Here is a 21,431-nt window from a genome sequence, read left to right as displayed (position 1 = left end):
CTGGTTCCACGGGGCCTAGGCTGGGCCTGTCTACTCGGAGCAGGAAAGGACCAGTGCTTACAGGGACAATGCCTGCTGAACCTAGGGGGCTGGACCCGTAAGAAATCTTTAACTGTTTGCATAGATTTTGCTTTTTCTTCCATCTTTTTTAAGACCTCTTCTGCCTTAGTGCCAAATAAGCTATCTTTGTGCAAGAGGGCATCCAACAATTTAGACTTGATATGGTCTGGCAGGGGTCGTTCCTTAAGCCATGCATGTCTTCTAATGACAGATCCAGTGACTGCTGCCCTGCAAGAAGCTTCTAGGCCATCAAACCCACACTGCAAAGTGTGTTTAGTTACTTGACTTGCAGAATGCATCAAGTCTTGTAAATCCTAAGATTCTGCCCAAGCAGGAAAGGAAGACATTTTTTGTTTAAGGAGTTCCAATGTATGTTGCTGGTATTTAAGCATATGGAACTGACAATTTAATGCACTGACAGTAAGAGTATTTGAGGTGTATACTTTTTTACCCCATCTAACCAATGCTCTGGAATCCCTGTCTGAGGGGGTGGGATTCTTAGCAGAAGTTGCCTTAATCCCTTTTGGCCCTTGAGAAATGAACTCAGGGTCAGCATTTGGATTTTTAAAAAGATATTTGTGTGAGTCAGGAACTCTGTAATACCTGTCTGGTTTTCTGGGAGTGGGAGGTAGGGCATCAGGAGTCAAGCTGGATTCAAGGAAAACATCTTCCACCACATCCAGGACTGGGGGGATGGCCAAGGGTCTGTGTTGTGGAAGACATAGGAATTCCCTCAGTCTCTTTTTAGACTGAGGGTAGTCCTGCCTCTCCCACTGGAAATGCTCCCTTAAAGTATGCAGGGTTTCCCCAAAGGAAAAATCCTCTGGGGGAGAGGCTGAAGGAATTGATTCCTCTACATCAGAATCTTCATAAGTGGAGAGGGGTTGTATGTCTTCATAGTCAGATGCAGCAGATTCATCTGACTCTTGTTCAGACAAAACTACTGGGGGCAGATCTCTTTTCCTTTTTGAGTGGGTGGCTTGGCTTTCCCTGATCAGCATGATAAGGTCTTCTGCCATTTTAAGCATTTGAGACTGAGGCAAGGAAGCAGGCACCTGAGAGTGGGTAGTCGGTTTCTTGGGTGTGGTTCGAACCCTGGGCTTAAGGAACACGGTTGTTTTCGAAAGAATGGTAGTCGTGAAAGAAGACATCGGTTTGTGTTGAGATTCAGTGGTGCAAAGGACTTACTTCCTCAGAAGCCGGTGCCTGCTCAGTGGCTCTGGACCCATCCAAGGTAGAGACGACTGCAGGATCCTTAGACGAAGAAGAGTTTTGCGGCATACCAGACTCTGAAAGGGTCTCAGTAGTGGCCTGCGAAACAACTGAAGCGGGCATCAGGGCTGCGAAAGTGCCTCATTGAGTACTGGAGAACTGACAACAAGCTTAACGGAAGCATCATCGGTAGGTTTGGACCTGTGCGGTCTGTCTCTGTCTTTTATCTTTATGTTTTTTTCAGAAGATCTGCTGTCAGATGGCTTACCAAAGCCATATCGGAATTCAAGGACTGTAAACAAAAACATCTGGCTACAATAAGGGCCCGACGACAGATAGTTCTGACGTTGAACAAAGCAAAGAAGCGACAACGGCAGACATTGTGGTCTGGGCCTAGACAAGTAATGCAGTAAGAGTGGAAGTCTCAGTGTGGTATTTGCTTTCCACAGGCAAGACCATTATTAACTTTTTCTGACATTGGTTAGTGCAAGAAAAAAAGGATCCCCAATGGGCTTGCCCTGAGCTGCCAACAGCATACAGTTGCTATTTTAACTGGCATTCCTGCACCAGACTTGGCCTCCTTCAGTTTTCCCTACTTTAGCAAGGGAAGCAACTTTAACTTATGTTTAATAGTACATGTTGTCATTTAGCTTTTGCTTCACTTTACTATGCATTAAATTTGTTTGATTTATGAGAGAAGACTAACTCTGTGGATGTTCTGAGATATATATTGCAGCCTGATAACCAATTGACTTTGCACCATTATACTCCATTGGTTTGGGGTGCTCTGAGCTGCACATCATTCAGCAGTGGGACACAGCGCATTCGATTGTCTAAAGCCTTTTGCTTTAAAACTATATTACAACTTCCATGTCCCTTGAAGCTTCCCCTACAGTAATTCACAGTCTCCACTTATAGCTACATGGTTACACACTGCCTACAACAGCTTAGTCCAGTGGCATGAGTCTTAGTTGTGTGTTACAAGGAAATCTACCTAGCTGCTTCAAGCTGTACCATATTCCCCCTTCTCAGAGCACAGTTAATACCCCCCATCCTTATCATAACATACCATTCTCATACTTCGGTAATGCCCCCTCCTTACCAAGACTTTCCAGTGCTGTGCAGTTTGTTGATGCAATAAACTGGAAACAGGGTGTAACAAATAAATCCCTATAAATCTCAACAGTATAAGTCTAGCACAAGATGAAACACATACATCATTATAAATATTAACAATTGCCTACTTGTATCTTCTTATTAAACAGGAATGAATACCAACAGTAGCTTCCTATTAAAACAGGACAGTAAAGCATCTAATACCTCCTAGCTCACTACCACCTTTTGGAATCAAGGGTCTGCAGTGTACCCTTACATCATCTGTTGCCCACATGATAGTACTAGGCGCAATGAGACAAACTGCATCATGTTTACTGACAAATCACACACTGAATTTGCATGTGAGAGGTACAGATGCTTATCTAAAATTCAAGATTAGCCTCTCATCAAAAGATTTTGTCAGTACCCACCAAGCTGTAAGTATTCACACCTACCTAACCTAGCATCTGTATGCCACAGATCAAAGAATAATCCCTTTTATACTGAACCAGTTAAGAAATCCCTTTGTAAAGCCTCCCCAGAGACCACTGGGGCTTAGCTTGGGTTCACACATTTATCAACAGGACAAAGACACTTCACACTGCACATACATCACCATCCAAAACAAGCACTGTAATGAAGGGATATCAAAATGGCATACAAAAGTCTTTAAGGCAACTTGTACAGAAAATACACAGGCAAATTTGCTAATCACAGATGACTACAAAATAAAACTTACAGATGCCCCACTCAAAATGGGAGGCAAAGAAAGAGTGACTGTGAGTTGCCTCTCAGGTTCCAAGACATGATAAGATAGTAAAACACTCAAATCCCTTGACCTCAGGTGCACATATGACATGGTCATGTCCATGTTGGGGTAAATGACTTGAGACACACATTCTTTGATTGTATGAAGAGAGAGCTGATGGAGCTCTCCACATAGCATTTCAGAATAGTAAGAAACTAGTACTGAGCAGCAAACTACTTTCACCAATGATGATACAACATAAACAAATGATAACAGACTTTAATTAATTCCAGTGGTGTCCACTCTGCATTAGATGTGATAGAGATGGTTGCCAGCTCCATCTGATTTGACAGAGATTGCCTGCACCTCTCATCTCAGTGCTTTTGTATGCCGGCCAAAACTTTCTCCATCCCCATAGTGCCTTTTTAAGCAGTGTCACTCTACTCAATACACCAAACTAGTCAAACTAAATTAGGAAATTAATAAAGTTATGCTGCTCAGTGCTAGAAGTCAAAATAAAAAACTGCCCTACCAGGAAGTCCTGCTGACCCTGGAAAATATAGACATCTGCATCATCATTGAAACTTCGAAGGAAGATACAAGGACCCCAAAAAGGAGTCCACAACAAGTAAAAAAAAGGCAAACAGGTCCACCACAGGAATAGAGTCACAATAAGGCTAAGACCAATAAAAACTGTAGGAAGCAATTTAATCCACAATTCCACGACTGAGCGCTTTCACCAGAAACCTGGTATCATCAGAGTCATAAACAATTCTTACACACCCAGCATGTTCTTATATACAATAGAGAAAACAATGAATCAATTATCATTCCTTAATTGATAAAACATCCTTAAAGGTAAACTAGGCAAAAGCCAAGACATTTCTAAGAAGCATGTGTATGAATCAATTCATTGATGTGAACAAATAAATAAAGAAAGAAAGTGTATGTAGACATAATATTAAATGAATGTAAAATGTATATGTATATATATACCTCATATCTTAATAAAAAACCAGAACCTGAATAAAGATATGAATAACAGTATATAAAATATTATAAAATAAAATAAAATAAATCTGAAATATATGCACAAAATGAATTCTGAAAGTAGTGATGTTGTTAAATAAAATACCCTTAATTAGTAGATATTTCATAAACACAATGGTGTTGTTCAGAATATAAAACAGTAGTGTAACCAATTTCAAATACTTGTTATTTCCTTACATAAAACTAGTCAGTATAGTTGTAGCAATATTACACTGACATGTTGTTGTTACAACCATCTAAATGAATGTTTAAAACATTATATTGGACAGCCATCCAATAAATTAAATTGAATGTAATCTAAATGAAATTAGATCTAAATTTTAACAAAGGTTTTAAAGAAATACTTTCATTAATCCCCGGATGTTTGGTAGCATTTAGCCTAATCTGCCATTCCATTTCACGGAGTGCAACAAGATTGTCAACATCTCCAAATGTGTCAGATTTGATTTTGTCCACTACAAAAAATAAAAATTTTTTGAATTTGTGACAAGTTCTACTGTGTAAATAAAGGGCATTGTGGTCATCCTTTCTTCTAATGGAACCACAATGTTCCCTGATTCTCTCTTTTAAGCATCTTGTGGTCTTGCCCACGTAAAAAGCATCGCAAGTCATACAAGATGCAACATATACACAAAGCTTGGTGACACAGTTGCATCTCCCAGGACATGCAATAGAACGACCAAAGCCTGCCACTGTGAGATTGGAACCTACTGCTATATATCTGCACCATTTACAACTACCACATCTATTCATTTTTGATCTCACATAGTTATCACTTTTTTTCTCTAATATATCCTTCAAATTATTTCCCCTGCTAAAAATTATTACAGGGGCATCACCCAAAATGGATTTTAAACTTTCACTTAGAAAGTAATCCCATAACATTTTCACATTTGCACAGATTTCCAAAGAAGTGTCGTTGTATTTCAAAATAAATTTAGGCCTTTCTTTATCCATACCCACATTAATGTCCTCATTGTTCAACCCATGTAAAACTAAGTCCTTAACCCCTGTTTTCAAAATTGGGGAGTATTTACTTCTCCTGTTTTTATACACCTCCTTTTTTGTTCTAATTAGGAGTGTCAAAGGATATCCTCTCTCCAAGAAAAATCCTATGAGGATATATATTTCTTTCTTAAAATCCTCGTCCTCACTGATCAACCTAGAGAGACGAACCATCTGACCTTTGACCAAACCCCTCCTCTGGTGCATAGGATGGCAACTGGTATAATGCAACATGGAATTTGCATAACTAGGTTTCCTATATATATTGCTTACAAACTCCATTTCGTTCTTAGAAATCCTAATGTCCAAAAAGTTGGCATGATCCCTATTCCAATCGTAGGTAAATTTGAGGAATCCAGTACAACTATTAATATAATCCATGAATTCCCTAACACTATCCTCATCACCCTTCCACAGTATGAGTAGATCGTCCAGAAATCTGTTGTAAGACAAAATGTTGTCCCTAAATCTGGAATTGAATATATACTTTTTTTCCCATCATTGAAACTTCATCCCAGGGTAGTGAAAACACGGCTTCCCTACTAGGTTTCAATTCCTACCACTTGTTCAGGCTCTCTACTGAGAGGAATCTCTGTTACCAGTGGTGGTGTGTCCATACCATACTCTTCTTCAATTCCATCACACCTAGACGCATACAGCAATCAATTATCACATCTTAGCCAGCTACACAGTGCTTGCATGACACCAAACTATGAAGCTTTTCTAAACAGGCTCAAGTTCCTCACCACTGACCCAAATACTGCTATTCAGGGGGACTTCAACTATCTATTTTTAGATTGGAAGACCTACACTGTTATAAATAATTACACCTAATGTTTCCTAGATTTTATTAGTGCAAACTCCCTAGACCAAATGGTGCATTCCTCAACCAGTGGTTCAGATTCACAACTCGGTCCTCATAAATATATCACCATTATGCTACATGCCTATAATTGATACTTTGGTTCCAATCTGAGACAAATACAATGCTAAATTTAGGAATAACCCCCTGTGATGGGACTCTGGTATAAACACGATACATAATAAAAGAAAGTCTTCAAATGTAGAAGCAAACTGGAAAGCCCACATTCTAAAACTGAACTCAAGATGCTAAACAAAATACATAGGAATAAAGTAAAATCTATCAAAGCCAAGTATGAGCTGCAAATTGCACATTCTGTCAAAGACAACTATAAGTCCTACCTCAACTATATCAGGTACCTTAGAAATAATACCAACTAGACCAACCTGATCCAGTGCACTTACACACACTCATTTGTGGAAAATATATGTCAATATACTAACATATATATTTAGTCAAAACTTCTCCCCATCCCCCCACCTTCCCCTCCCATGACGCTCTGTTTCCCTCCCCCAAAAGACTATCTCTAAATAAATCATAAAGGCACACTCCGCAGCAAACACTAGCTTTATTGGTAACAACAATTTTCCATGGTGGCAGAAACAAGCAGAACAGTTGTGGTTCTTCCCTCCACAAAGGAGGCCCTAGCACTGATCCAAGCAACTACAGAAAGATAAACCTTACCAGACTAGTCTGAAAAGCATGTTTATAAAACTCACAAACAATAATTTTGCTAGCTTACAATCCACTAACCCAAAATTATTACTTTTAAAATGTTTTGTAATACTTTGGAGATTTGCTCCTTGGGCCTCTGCTGAAAATGGGCTTTTCTCACTAGGCCTCCGCTGAAAATGGGTTCCTACCCAGCTGGACTTTCCCAGTAATCAAATGTCTATACAAAAATAAATAAATAAAGAGCTTGCCTGCTAGACCTATTAGACATGATTGAAAATATTAAGCCATTGAACAAGAGTAAATCTGTACACACAGTTTACCTTGGCCTGGTCAATACCTTTGATACCATCCCACTTGTCCTGGTCAAGACTTTGATACCATTCCACACTCAGGCAGTATAAAAAACTAATAAATCATTAAGACTGATGTCAGTGGTCTTTTGCTGATCAAGTCTACAGACAGTTGTAAACTTAGGGCCATCATGAGCTCCCCTGGAAGACACTAAGATACTGCAAAAGGGGCTAACATGTGAAAATAAATGGTGCTGGGACCACGGTCTAAAGTTTATTGCCAAAAAGTGTAGCATTGTGGCTTTTGGTATACAGGCCAGACCATGTACCTACCAATTTAATGACGCCTTCCAGAGAGCTGACACATTTACCATGGACCTAGGTACTTTTGTAGACAATAAATTATCCTTCGACCAATTTGAGAAACCCCAATGTTTCCTTACCGGTAAGGTTAAGGGTATAAGTTCCATGCATTATACTGAACATCTTAAAACTCTATTACTCTTTTCTGTCTTATACACTCTCCTAAAAGCTTTCTGCATAGTCTACAAGGCCTCAAATGGCCCTTTCCTATGTGCTCTCCTACATGTTAGAAAAACCTGTAACACCATGAACACCTGTACAAGCAGCCAAAACCTCCACTGAAACATAAACAGAACCTGCTGCTGGAATACCTGCATTTACCAAAGCATCCATCTCATGTGGAACAGAATTCCCCTTCCTATTAGAGAGAGTAGCTCCTCAACCATCTTCAGTCACAACCTAGAGAAATAGATGGGTAACTGTGAATACCCACCAGGCTTGGCCCAACAACCCCTTATGAAAAGGGGGTAGCAAGTAGTGAGACTTACAGCAGCTGGGCTACAAATAATTTACATGATCAACTACCTAGTATTAACCTATCAACCTAACTGCTCAATATTCTACATGTAGTCTTACCCAGAATGCAAGTGAGTGGACACATGATATTCCTAACCCTGAAGTCTGTGCCTTGTAAACCACATCTCATCAACTTGTTGGTTATTCCTGTTGCACTTTCCATTTGTATCTGGTGATCCACAATTAGAGTGATGACCCACTTCCAAGTCTTTTTTAACAACCACCACTCCAAGTTTAGAATCTCCTAATGTATCTCTGACCTTTAGACTGTTGTATCCATGATGCAGAACTCTGCATGTTTCTATATTAAATCTCACTTGCCACCTCTTTGCCTACATGGAGAGGGCTTCTGAGTCCTTTGGAAGGCTTTTCTCCATGCAGCTGCAGCCCCAGTGTTAACATGTATGTGCTCCACCAATGTCTAGTGACAGTCTGCCTTCTTTGCAAATAATCATACCCGTTTGTTTCCATAATGGTATAAGCGCGGATTATGAAGACAGATTTCATCCAGTCAGCACTCAGGGGATTTTCCATTTTTACACTAACTTCACCCTCTCATGAATTATGTGTGAAATTATTGATATGATGGCCTGCTACTCCCTGCCCTGTCCACAGCTGTGCTCCCACATATATGATGAAGGCTACCATGAAAACAGCTCAGCAGCAACCAAGCACACATCCTTGGCTTATGTCCTGCATGACATATAACCTTTTAACCAATGAGTGTCAAACATGTAGAAAATCAAACTGCCAACATACCCTCCTCCTGTAGATGGGGAGTTGACATCAGCCAATCTTTCCTGATCTCCATGTGGTAAGTCTTGCACCTGGATCAGTGTTCAGTCCTGCATTTTATTTCTGGATTCCCTGAATATGCCATCCCAGCTAATTATCAGCTGTTCAGCTTCTGCTCCTATAGGTCCTGGGGTGTACTAACCAATGGATGGGGCTGCCTTGTCAGGATATAAGGGGAATGGGAAAACGGATTTTTGCTGGCATATTCCCCCACCCCCACCCCAAGGGTGGCTTACCAGAGTGGGAATGTGAAGCTGATTGAAGAGCAAAGCTGGAAGCTGGTAACATCTCACGCTGACTGGCATGCCAAGAGTACTACTGCTTCTTTTTCCAAGGATCTACCCACCCCCAGTGTGCCGATCTACACCTGTAAGCTGGTCAGAAAGTGAGGCATGGCCTCTGAGGATGTGCTGTCCAAGAGCAGACACCCCTCGTCAACCATCTTGCACATGCAACCTGGCAAATGTTCCAAGCCTTAGCCTCCACTATGGCTTGAAGAACAATCTGTCTATGCCAGCACATACTTTCCCTCCTAATTTAAGCAGTCACTATCCCTGCTTAAGTCGCTGGAATCAGGCTTATATTCCTGTATAACACCAAGCTGTACCAGTCCTTAGTATTCTAATCTGCAGTCCAGACTGCATCCCTCTATGCTGCTGAGTGGGTGTTACATGGCCCCAATTTTTGTGTCATCTGCACATAGGCTAAGGCTTTTGATTGTACCCTTGGCATATCATAAACATGCTGAAAAGCAGGCACCTCAGCATTAACCCTTGCTCATAACCACATTTTAAAATTGAATGATATCTTAGCATGTCCGGAGAAACCCTTTCTTGCAAATGTATAAAATCAAAACTCTTCCAATTGAAGCATGAGAGAGAGAGAGAGAGAAAGATAGAGATACAGAGAGAATGTACACTCAAAAGGTCAGTGTTTGCCCTTTGCAAATGCATTCACCAACATCCCTTGACAGACATCTGAAGACTAGCTGCACCCTTGCTTGCCAGTGCGGTTAAGTGTTCTGATACAGCCCTTACGTGGCCCAGAAATACATACATCACAGGGAATGCTTTTGCCATTAAGGAAGCAAATCACTCCCTGCAGAAAATTACTTTAAAGAATAAGTACAATGTTGCTTCTTACCATTTCTATTTGCTATAATTATGCCCTCATCTTATAAAGTGGGATTTCTTATTTCTAAAATGTGTAGTTTTTACTTTAGTTATTCCAGTGGACCTATACCTATTAAGTTTAATAAACTGGTATCTCTATTTACTGTATGCTGATGAACTGTTCAATTATTGTGTGATTCCATGTCATCCAGGCCCACCTTCTGATGATTCAGTTGTTGTTGTTGTGTCTTTCGGCTTTTCCCGGTTAGGGGTCGCCACAGCGGAACTCCGGTCTGCTAATGATTGGTAGTTGATTTTTACGTGCCGAGTTACCAGCCTTGATGCACAACCTTCAACGAAGGTACGCCCATTCATGCATGTCTCCACGCAGAAGATGCTCTAGCTGAGAATCGAACCGGACAGCGTCTTACTGTGAGGCGACAACGCTACCGCAGCACCTTCTGATGATTCAGTAAAGGGGAGAAACAGTTTGCAGTGTGTTTGCATGTTTTCTGTAGTCTGCAGCAGATTTTATTACAAAGTAACCAGAATGCAGCACCATCAGTTACTCAGACAATAAGTAAACTCTGCTACATTCATGTGAAAGGCAACAAAAGTAACATGGCACAAGATAAGATTCTTAGTAAGGTGTACAATGCAAAGCATATGGTATAAAAACAGATGTAAAACAAATAAATAATTATCTATCAATGGACTGACTGATCACTTTTCAGGAGAAGAGTACAGCTGTGTGAAACACTTCCATGACAGCCCTATTGTACAGTGAGTTTGTATGTTATACTGCAAGGAATTAATGCTGGAAAAAAAACATTTAATATAATTTGTGCATCTTTGAAGATAAAGATGCAGTAAAGAGAACAATCCACAGTAGACAACTGTTTACAAGTTTATCTCTTTCCTGATTTCAGAACATAACTGAAGCAGTCCATGCACTACAAATAAATTCCAAGTAAAGTTTATTGAACTTGGCATACAATGTAATAACACAGATGACATGCTATAGCAAACACCTGTCTATCACACTGTAGTAAACATGTGTCTACTATGGTGTCTGCTATGGAATGATCACTTTAATGCATATTTGTTTTTCTCTCAGCCATCTTCTGACCCACTCACTCATAAAGAAACTGTCCCTCTTGTGTATTTTTTCCACCATGCAGTGATTTACATAATTATATTGAAACCACCCTGCTGGCTTAGCATACCACATTACTGCTCTAGTGAAGTTACAGAACATTTCAGATAAGGCTGTCTAGCAAATTATCTCTAATGATAAAAAAAGTTTGAAATTGGACATGAATGAAGATTTGTTGTAATTGAGCAAAGCCAGGCTGTACCACTGTACTACAACCTGTTGTAATTAACCCAAGACATTCTCTGGTGTAGAAGGTTAAGGCACTGACTATAACCCAGGTGACCAAGTTTGACTGCTGTCTTAAGCATCTGTGGTGGGGGAGTAAAGGAATGATAAGGCTGAAGGTGACTACCTTTTCCTGGGAGGCAGGAAAGATGGAAGGTACATGTACAGGCACATGCTCCATGGGAAAATACTGATAAAGACTAAGGGATTACATGGGGGCGCCATCTTCAAAGGGGCAGGCCATAATTACATGGCACAGACGGCATGGATGTCAATTATAAGTCACATTAGTCCCTACTCTTTGGATGCTATGAAAATGCACAAGGATTAATAAGGTCAAAAGAAAACCTTACTGGCTGCCTGACTGGCAGCTCTCATGATTGGGTCTTAGCCATTGGATTACAGAGGACAGAATGGAAGTGGGGAATTCAATGGTCAGCAGGCAGTGGATGGAAGGGATAATACTGCATTCACAACCCTAAGGTCACATTACTTTGTGAAAATATTTCAAATAAGGCACCCTTTACCAAGTCCTATGTCAACATACCATTTCATCAAAATTGATTAAAAAAAAAAAAACAGGAATTATCAGCCTGCGGTGAAAGACAAGCTCCTCTCATGCAAGAGACAAAAATTGCAACCCTCCTTATAAGCTTGATATAACTAGCTCAGTAATCTCTCTTCTGAAACCAGGTTTCATATTTTTTATATCTCTCTGGTTAGGAACTCCACAGACCTAAACAGCATGACAATGAGGAGGTATGTATACAGTCAAAACAACCTACACTATAGGACAGAACTAGAAAGGGATTATGGAATGGAATGGAAAGGAAAGGAAAAGGATGCAGATGGTGGAATCCAGACAGGTCTTCATCAGTCTGAACACACTAAACATCCATTATATGTGAAGCTGCTCCTCAAAAATGAGGCAGCCAAAGGGAAGATAAGATTGGGATATAACACAAAAACTCAAGATTAATAAATGAAGCCAAATTACACAGACGAAAAGCACACATGCGCACATTCAAACATACAAACACTGCTGCATATGTGCACCTGTACATACTGCACACAGATGCACATTACAAACTGATATACACACACACACACACACACACACACACACACACACACACACACACACACACACACACACACACACTTATTTACTTATGTGTTTCAGTTTTTAAGCAGGTAGATGAGCTCTTCAAATGTCCTTTTTAAGTCATATCCCAAAATGCAAAAGTATTACATACATATAGGATTTGTATTTGCATTCAAAATACATCATATATTGCCACAGTGGTAAATAATGTAAAAAAAATTACAGTATTAGTAGACACCATAACTAAAATGTATGGTTAGAAAAATCCACCTTAAACTATTATTTTTCTTGGTCCCCAATCTCCGTCCCACAGATGACCATCATCTACTTCCAGCTGTCTCTTCTTATTCATTGGGTCCACCAACTCCAACAATCCTACCCTGGATTTTGTCCATCCCATGCTTAGGGTGAGTGAAGAGATCAAGGCACCCTGGGAACAGTAATAAGACAAGGTAGGTTCAGGAAAGGTTATAATTCAGCACTGAATTGAAATGTGAGAAATTTAAGCAATACAATGACCAAAGGTATGGCTAATCTTTGCCAGTGAAATATCTGCATTGTGATTACTTGTAGACGTGGTGTTTTAAGGTGTCTTCTGAACTGGAAAATATTTCAGTTTTGCTTAGTTCAGCAGGTAGTGAACACCAAGTGGTGGGGGGCTGTTTTACATAAGTCATTTCCACCTACTTAAAGTAGATAGTGGAGGTCTGGCAAGTTGCAAGGCATCTTAGACTTGGACAGAGTAATCAGAGGAATATACTAATAAAATAGACCAGAAAGGGAGGCAGTAGGATTTCATGTAGTATGTTAAAGGTAGCAGAACATAGGAGGAAAGCAGGTATTTTAGTACGGGGTACTCAGTTGGACTTTTCAACTGAGAAACAGTGATGCCCACCATAAAAGAAAAAAATATCTGTGTTCTGTTTCCTGTAGAGTGCTAATATTTTGGATATGGTTATTAGTTACTACAGGTAATGCATATTAAAGCCTGAGAATAAGGACATTAATGGCAAATGCTTTTCTTGCTTCATTTGTTAGGAGGCTGGACATTTTTAAAGCAGTGTTAAGATGCTTTAACACCTTCACTGACTGAGTTATTGTATGGGAGTGAAAGGATACTCTCTGATCAAGAATTATCTCCATGTACTTACGCTCATCTGAAGAAGGCACTGTACCTCTGCTGGGATCTTATATTTTGAGTGGTGGAGTTTCATAGAGGTTTTACTTGTCCCAAGCAAAATAACATTAGTTGCATGACAGTAAATAGAAAGTCTGTTAAAACATAACCAGTTCCACAGGGTTTAAAAGACTTTCTAGAGCTGCTTTTGAAGTAGCAGGTAATCGCAATAAGCAGGACAATAACAAAATGAGAAAAAAGTAAACATCCAATAACAGATCTTTCTGGCATACCTTTAGAGGGTGTACCAAAAGGTTAGAAGTAGTTGTAAGAACCAACTGAACGTTCTTTCAGAAAGGTAATATTTAAACAACAAGCAGACATTTATAATAATACAGAGAAGTTGAATTTAACCACTAATAAGATGTGGATGACATCAAATGCTATTTTGAGGTCAAGAAACATTCTCTTGGTAATAGACCTTGTTCAATATTTGAGACAATTTTTTTCTGTGAGGGAGCAAATGGCAGTAAGTGCTACATGTGTGTTTAAAACTATATTGCTCATAGAAGAAAATATCATATGCCCACACATAACCAACTATTTGCAAATAAGTAAGTTTTCTGAATATTACTGCAAGAGGGCCAATATTAGAAATAGGGTGGAAGTCATTAGCTGAAGACTGATTTTGGTAATGGGATGCTGAGACAGTGTTTGAAGCTATGTGGAACAATATAGTTAATGAAAAAAGTAAGTTGTAGATATGTGCTTTTGATTCCTACAGGTGGTTAATGGCTAGGCAAAGTATAAAAATAGTTTACAGGTGCAATTAATTTTCTTCAAAAGTTCCTTAACTGCTTTGTACGAAATGGAGATGAAGAAATAAAATGGTGGTTTCTCAATGACATTGTAGAGAGGAGGGGTATAGGATGGGATATATATGACAAAGTGTGCAATTAGGTTGAAGGAGAAGAACTTGCACTTTGTTGAATTTCTTCAATGAAATTTAACTTGTGAAGATAAACTTGCTTTAGAGAAAAATTTGCCTAATGAAATGTATTTACAGATTTCTATTAGCATTTGAGCTGCCCAAGATGGAAGAGATAGGTATGGCATTTCTGCAAGGCCAGTTTTTATTCTGGTTTTGGTTTTTCCTATTATGTGGGCTATTTTCCAGTTCTTCCATGCATTGTCTCTTACTTTCATAATGGGGATGGGGGCATTGCAGTTTTTGAGTGAGAACTTTTTTAATGGGAAAGTTTGTCTAAAGTGGTAGAAAATGAGATGTAAAATAAAGTCACTGTAGAGGTAGAATAAGTGCATTTAAATATAGGTGTCAAGTCCATGTGCTGGCATTGATTGAAAAGTGCCTCTAAAGTAGCAGGGATTCACCTAGTAAAAACATAAGACCACCCATACTAAATTCTGCAACTCTCTGCTTATACTACTTACTACAACAGTGTCCTCTGTACCTTCTCTTCTTCTTACATACTGACCTTTCTACTTTCGGAATTTCTGCATATGCCTCTCCACAAGCTGTCATAGCTTAGACTTGCAATTGTTGTCTTGCTGGTCTTGTTGATGTCACCCACCTTCTCTATCAAAAGCTGATTCCTGTGCTCCATATAGCACCGTTGTACAGCTTGGCTATTGTATCATTCACAGAGTGTAGCACCATAATTTTGTCTCAAATGTAAAGAGAATTCCACTGCTTCAGACACTGTTTGTTTGTTTGTGTCTTTCGGCTTATTCCGGTTAGAGGTCGCCACAACGGAACTCCGGTCCGCTAATGATTGGCAGTAGATTTTTACGTACTGGCTTATCGGGCCTAATGCACAACCTTCAACGAAGGAATGCCCATTCACGCATGTCGCCACACAGAAGACGCTCTAACTGAGAATCGAACGGGCAACGTCTGTGAGGCGACAATGCTACCGCAGCACCACCACCGCAGTAGACTGCTTCAGACACTGTATAGTAATTAAATGTAATAAACGTGGGGTTTACCCTCATGATCAAACCATGTCAACCATGGATAAATCCTGTGTTACCTGCACCCAGCTGCAGATTATTGATAAATTAATCAATCCATGGCCTAAAGTGGGTAAGAATCATTCAGAGTCACATGACTTTGTTAATTGCTCTATATATTCACCTGAAGGAAGAAACAACAAATTAAATAAAATGATGAAGTGTCAATAAACTTTTGCCTTTGGAAAGGCTTGCATTAAAAAAATCAAAGAGTTCCAGATGAGAATCAAACCAGAAAACATCCTGCTGTGAGGCAACAACGCTAACTGCTGCAACACAACGGCCAACTTCCAATTAAGTTCTCTAATTGCAAGAAATTCTCAAATTATAGTCATATGTGTAGTCAATATTCTTCTTGCATCAGGGTCTTGCAAAATTCACTGAGAATGTTATAACAGACTAAAATCACAGAGTCCCAAAACTTGTTATACCAGCAAAGGCAGTATATATAGCTATGATCACATTACTGAAATAAATTTTATCTTGCAGAGATTAGGCAAAGTCTTCCTTTACACCACACACTGCTTATTCACTGAAATATGCTGCTCTACCCCCACTCCGTGACACAGAGAGATGAAGCCTGATGACAACCCAGACAGCCCCAAACTAATTAGAATCTTGGGTGTTTGAAGAGATAGATCACAGAAGGTGAGAGTGAAGGACCAAAGTTGGCTTGCCCATCCAGGGGAAGGAGAGAAGTGGTTTGACTTGCTGCAATGTTGGCACCTTCTGCAAAAGAGGTACACAACATGAAATTTATGGCTGTGAAAATGTATGTGGTTCTGCCGAGCAAATTCCATACAGCAGCCTTCATGGGTATGTGTAGGAAGGCACAGCAGGACCTTACATATGTAAGTGTCACATTAGCCAAAGGGGGAGATGTTAGGGCTTTACAGAGAAAAATCCTAATAGGTGCCTAAATGATGGCATGTCACTATCAGCCTCCACTCCATGGGACAGGATGAACAGGCCAGTGAATCATGAGATAACTGATTGCTGGCAGGCAGTAAGGGAAAAAACACACACACAGACACACACACACACAGACAGACAGACACACACACACACATGCACACACACACACACAAAAGAATATGTTTATTTGAGACAAATAATGCATTAAGGTCTGTGGCACCAGTTCTCAGTGACATATAACACTAAATAGGGTGCCAGGCAGAAATGGAAGAAATTAGTAATCTACACTATAAAATGCAATCACAAATGTGAAAATGATTTAATGTGTGCAAGAAAAAGCGTACAGTACCTTGGAGTATTCCTTTTATTCTATGGTACAACAGTCTTAGAATATGTAAATGTCTTATTACCGATGGTATAGTGGGGTGCAAATCCCTCTACAAATATGAAGAAGTATTGCAGTGATTTTTACTAATCAATCTTGTGTGCAGTTCCAGTTTTGTGATTGTACTTTCCAGTGTTGATCAGCAGTACATCACTCTTCTGTCATGCAGCCCACAAGATAATTCGCCTTGTTGACTTTAACAATACATGAGACACCCATCCCCAAACAGTTTATCAGTATGTACTAGGTTATATATTACATATCTATATATATATGTATATATCTATATCTATCTATATATATATATATATATATATATATATATATATATATATATATATATATATAGGGTTCCTATTAGAATGGTGAACGCTTGAAATGTCAATTGTCACAAGGTTAAATGTAACAGCGATGTTCGGTGGAGAATGGGAGAATTTCCCTTTTTTGCACTGAAGTACGATCTCGGAGTTGGTATATTTAAGTAGGGCTGGTGTGGGGGGTGCAGGGGGGCTTGCCCCCCCCCCTGCCTGCACCATTAAGGTAAGTTTTTTGTTTTGTTTTATTATATATTCGAACTTTTAAACTTCAATCATATGTTGTCGAACATATGGGATTCGAAGTTTAGAAAGTTAGAATATATAATACAGACCCTATATATATATATATATATATATATATATATCTACAATGCTAGATGGCAACATTCAGTATACCATATACAGCAAAAAGAGAGACCTTGGCAATGCAAAGTTTCATTAACCACCATCAATTCTTTCCTTGTTTTATAATTTACTTCATCTACCCTAATTCCATCTTCCTGCTCCTTGTGAACACCTTTTGTATCTCCCTCTTCTCTCACCAAACTACTGTTATTTATCCCCCCCCCCCCAAACTGTTACACTTAAATCTTCTTTTTTCCTTAGCTACTTAAGGTTATTACTGCAGTCTGATCCCATTGAAAATGTCATTCATTACTTCCACTGTGACTCATGGAGATCATAACTAAACACTCATTTGTAAGGTAGCATACCTAGCAACTTCATCCTCCAGTGCATACCTAACAACTTTATCCCTCAGTCTGCACATAGAGTGTTTTCCTTCAGGAGATGCAGTACATCAAGGTTCCATTTCCCTGAACTGGTGGTAGCTTAGCTGCATGTTAAAGAGCTAATGGCATTCACTGGAAAGAAGAACTAGAAAATGTCCCTGGTTCCCTCACCAGGCATCCTCTTCTGTAGACACACTATCTTAAGCTCTCCTCCACAAAAAGGCCACAAGGCAAATGAGACTAATCCTGTAACAAAAATAAAACAAATCTGTGAAATGATCATTAAACTCGTTAATCTCAGTATGTCCTGCTGAGGCCTTTGAATATCACCACAAATATATGCTTCTCTTTCATGTGAATAAAACTACTGCTCAGCATTGCCTCTTGCATTTGCCCTTTCATTACCTTCATCTTAACACTCCCACTGAAGAGTTCCAAAAAGTTAAATGTTCCATATCTTTTCACCACTCCAGCCTTCTGTTGCTACACTGCCACTGTACTGACTTTCATTCTGCACATTTGAAAACTTGAATCACCAAGATTACAATGGCGAAAAAAGAAATCAACATCATTTCTACCTTTTATGACTCCTTTCCCCATGAAAAACTATCAATGGCTCCATTTTGAAAGAAACAAACTTCAGCCAATTACAGAATAAACAAACACTCTGCTACTTAAAATATATAGTTTAATCCATAAGTCAGGACATTAAAGCACAACTGGTACTGATTAACGATGACTCTTATATGGCTAGCTGTTTGTATATTGGATGGTAAGATCCTAGGAGAGCAGAATGAGATGATGGCATACAGACTCCATTTTAAATTAATACATTTTTACAAATATTTTTCCTGGGTGCTGACAAACTACTGCAGTTCTATACTTGGTATATCACTCTTGCTCAAAAGAGTTACAGATGTGCAATAAATAAAATACTGAAGAGTCTGTCAGTGCAGACAGTATACTTTCAGACACATGCATAATGCACCTTACCATCTGAGCTCGCAAATACATCTGAGCCTGGCTTGCAGTGAGAGTTGGGGAAGTGCCACCCAGGAGCATGGTTTGCTGTGTGATTGTGCTGGTGGATGTGCTGGATGTCTGAGAGCGGCTGATCAGCTGGGCAGCAGGAGATGTGGACAGATTTATCTAGGTAATAAAGAACAAGTATATGTTATTATTAATAACTGGTTCTGAAGTACTATTTATTATTATCAGCTATAAAGCAATTGTGTTAGAAATTTACCATATGTGTAGCTGTTCAAGTATGTTCACTACTGTAGCAGCCTTTACATTTGGGACTTCTGCCACAGAAAGCCCAATGACCAGCATAATTTCCAGAGCTTGTACACTTCTCCAGCTAGGCCAGTAAGCACATCCCCAAGGATGTCAGCAAATCTGAGATATAAGATGGACATCTGCCAGTGACATCTCTGACTGTTTCTTACACAGGCAGTCTCTAAGAACCCCAGGCTCAGCCAATGCAATAACTGCTCAGGTGGTCTAGGGAAGAAGGACTGCCCTCTATAACAGGCAAACAAGAATATCACTTAAAGCTGGCTTTAACTATGTTCCGCCGAGATTCACCACTTTCTGAAAGATAATTTCCAAACCCTGTCAATTAAAAAGTTCAAGAAACACAAAAATAATATTTTTCTAGGGGGATAAGCCTCTCTGCACCCCCTCATGTTGTACAGACAAATTCCACAGTCATACCACAGTTGTGAAAAAGAGCAAAAAACCCTTCAAAAGTACACCAAAGCCTTGCACTATTCAACACACCATGGTAAAAATTACCACATTACATTTTCCTAAAGGATAATACCAATAGAAGAAACAGCAATGAAGCACAAGTAAGCCTCTAATATTTCCTCTCCAAGTTCTAGGTCAACCTAAGGAGAGGACCCATCTTGTGATGGTATAAGTGAGAGAATAAGGGAGGAAGGGTAATTGTGTGCCCACCCAACCCTCAAAAGCCAAAAGGGCAGAAAAAAAGAGAGGTGGAGATGAGAGACATTGCTGCAACATACACAATATAAAAATATAAAAAAATATGTGAACATACAAAATCACGTATAATTAGAGCAAATCCCTAACACAATTCTACTATCTTCTTCATGTGATTCATTGTTACAGCAGTCTTCACATTTGGGAAGACTTCCAAAGCTCATGCACCAGTGAGTGGCCAGCCCTAGAAATATGTTGGCTGAAGTAACCCTTGTAAGGTGGCCATGGTAATCCCTGACCTGGCTGTAAAGACAATGTACTGGTTATAATGCTTAAAGATGGTGTGAACAGATCACCAGACAACTGCTTCTAAAACAGACGCTGTACTGACCTCCCCCAAGGAATGCAGAAATGATGCTGCTGAGAAAATAGAATGGGGCCTTTCCTGTTGTGGTGTGATCTTGCCATGAATCCATGAATGGAGTACCAGAAACAGATACAATGGGCCAACCAGTAAAAGTTTTAAATCCTGAGACTCCTAAGTACAAAAACTGGATTAGTTAAAACTGAATATGCAAAACTGGAAACTAACACATACTAAGTCAAACACAGCTGCATCTTGGAGTATTCCCTTTTCTCTGATGTATAGCAAACTTGGAGTTAGTATATATATAAATAAGCAGTGAGGGGGGAGCAGCAGGGCTTTGTCTCTTGCAAAAATAACTTTAAATGAGGAGTCAACATTCAAAGTTATTTAGTTTCTTTTGTTTCCTTAATTTCGGGACTCACAATTGTGGATCTTGGAATTACAACAGAGAGATGGGCCAATTATTTCAGGATGTTTTGTTTAGAGGAAAACCCCTCCCTTCCCTCCCATTAATGAAGGATACAAATAACTGCTCTGCTTTTCTTTTGTCTTTCATCTTGTCCAGGTAAATATTAACTGCCTGTGTACATCCAGTGTGTGGGTAAAATTCTCTCTCCCTGTTGCACATAGTAGGAAAGAACATTGGGAGGTGAATGACCTTTTTTAAAGGTAACTCTTTTACTACTCTAAACATGAAGGAAAGGTCAATACATATAATAACCATTTTCTTCTGGAATATTAAAAAATCTGTACATGTGAGGGCCTGTAGTTTTGTAATCTTTCTGGCCAAAGTAACATCCATTTAGGAGGTAGTTTTCTAGATCAGGAACTTCAAGGCTGCACAAGCAGCTGATTTAAGAGTGATTACCATCAGTTTTCGGGAACATAGTTGAGGCCCATGGTGACAAATTCCTTCTTAGGGGGCCTCAGCCTTTTAGGAATTGCTATACTGGCAAAAACAAAATGGGGGGACCCAAGGCAAGCAAGATGAAGTAGCTAACTTATATGCCTTCACATAGGCATAACGTAATCCTGATGTGTAAAAGTCTCTCAGATATTTGAAGATTATGGACATGGAGGTCTCTACTGGGTCTTGACCCCTCCATTCACAAAAAGGAAGAATCTCTTCTATTTTGCCAGGAAGGATTTCCTTGTATTTGGTTTCCTGCATACTAGTGGGCACATCCTCAGAAAACACGTGCTTAAAGGGAATGAGAGCTGCATGTTCAAAGTTGTCAGGCTTAAAATCCTCAAGTTGCGGTACGAGAGACTCCATGTTCTGGATCAAGAAGCTCACATGCTAAGGCAGTAACACATGCTGTCCTTACTATACTAAGTAGGAGAGAGAAGCA

At 39.5% G+C, this 21,431-nt stretch overlaps 1 protein-coding gene across 6 annotated transcripts in view; it reads right to left on the bottom strand.

Annotated features, from left to right (window-relative positions):
- The window catches only part of PHC3 (polyhomeotic homolog 3), a 1,318,531-nt gene that overhangs the window by 1,252,599 nt on the left and 44,501 nt on the right, over window positions 1–21,431 (bottom strand). For 5 of the 6 annotated variants that reach the window (XM_044070066.1, XM_044070067.1, XM_044070069.1 and 2 more), the window contains one exon: window positions 18,759–18,914. In XM_044070066.1, the coding sequence (XP_043926001.1) occupies window positions 18,759–18,914 (156 nt within the window). Of the gene's footprint in view, window positions 1–18,758; window positions 18,915–21,431 lie in introns of those variants that run through there. The other variant, XM_044070071.1, reaches the window with a different exon arrangement.

The sequence above is a fragment of the Protopterus annectens genome, chromosome 4.part1 (assembly GCF_019279795.1).
Source record: "Protopterus annectens isolate FY-2018-M chromosome 4.part1, PAN1.0, whole genome shotgun sequence".
Classification (NCBI taxonomy): Eukaryota; Metazoa; Chordata; order Ceratodontiformes; family Protopteridae; genus Protopterus; species Protopterus annectens.
The sequence above is the reverse complement of the archived record's forward strand: the minus strand, read 5'-3'. Positions and strand labels throughout refer to the sequence as shown.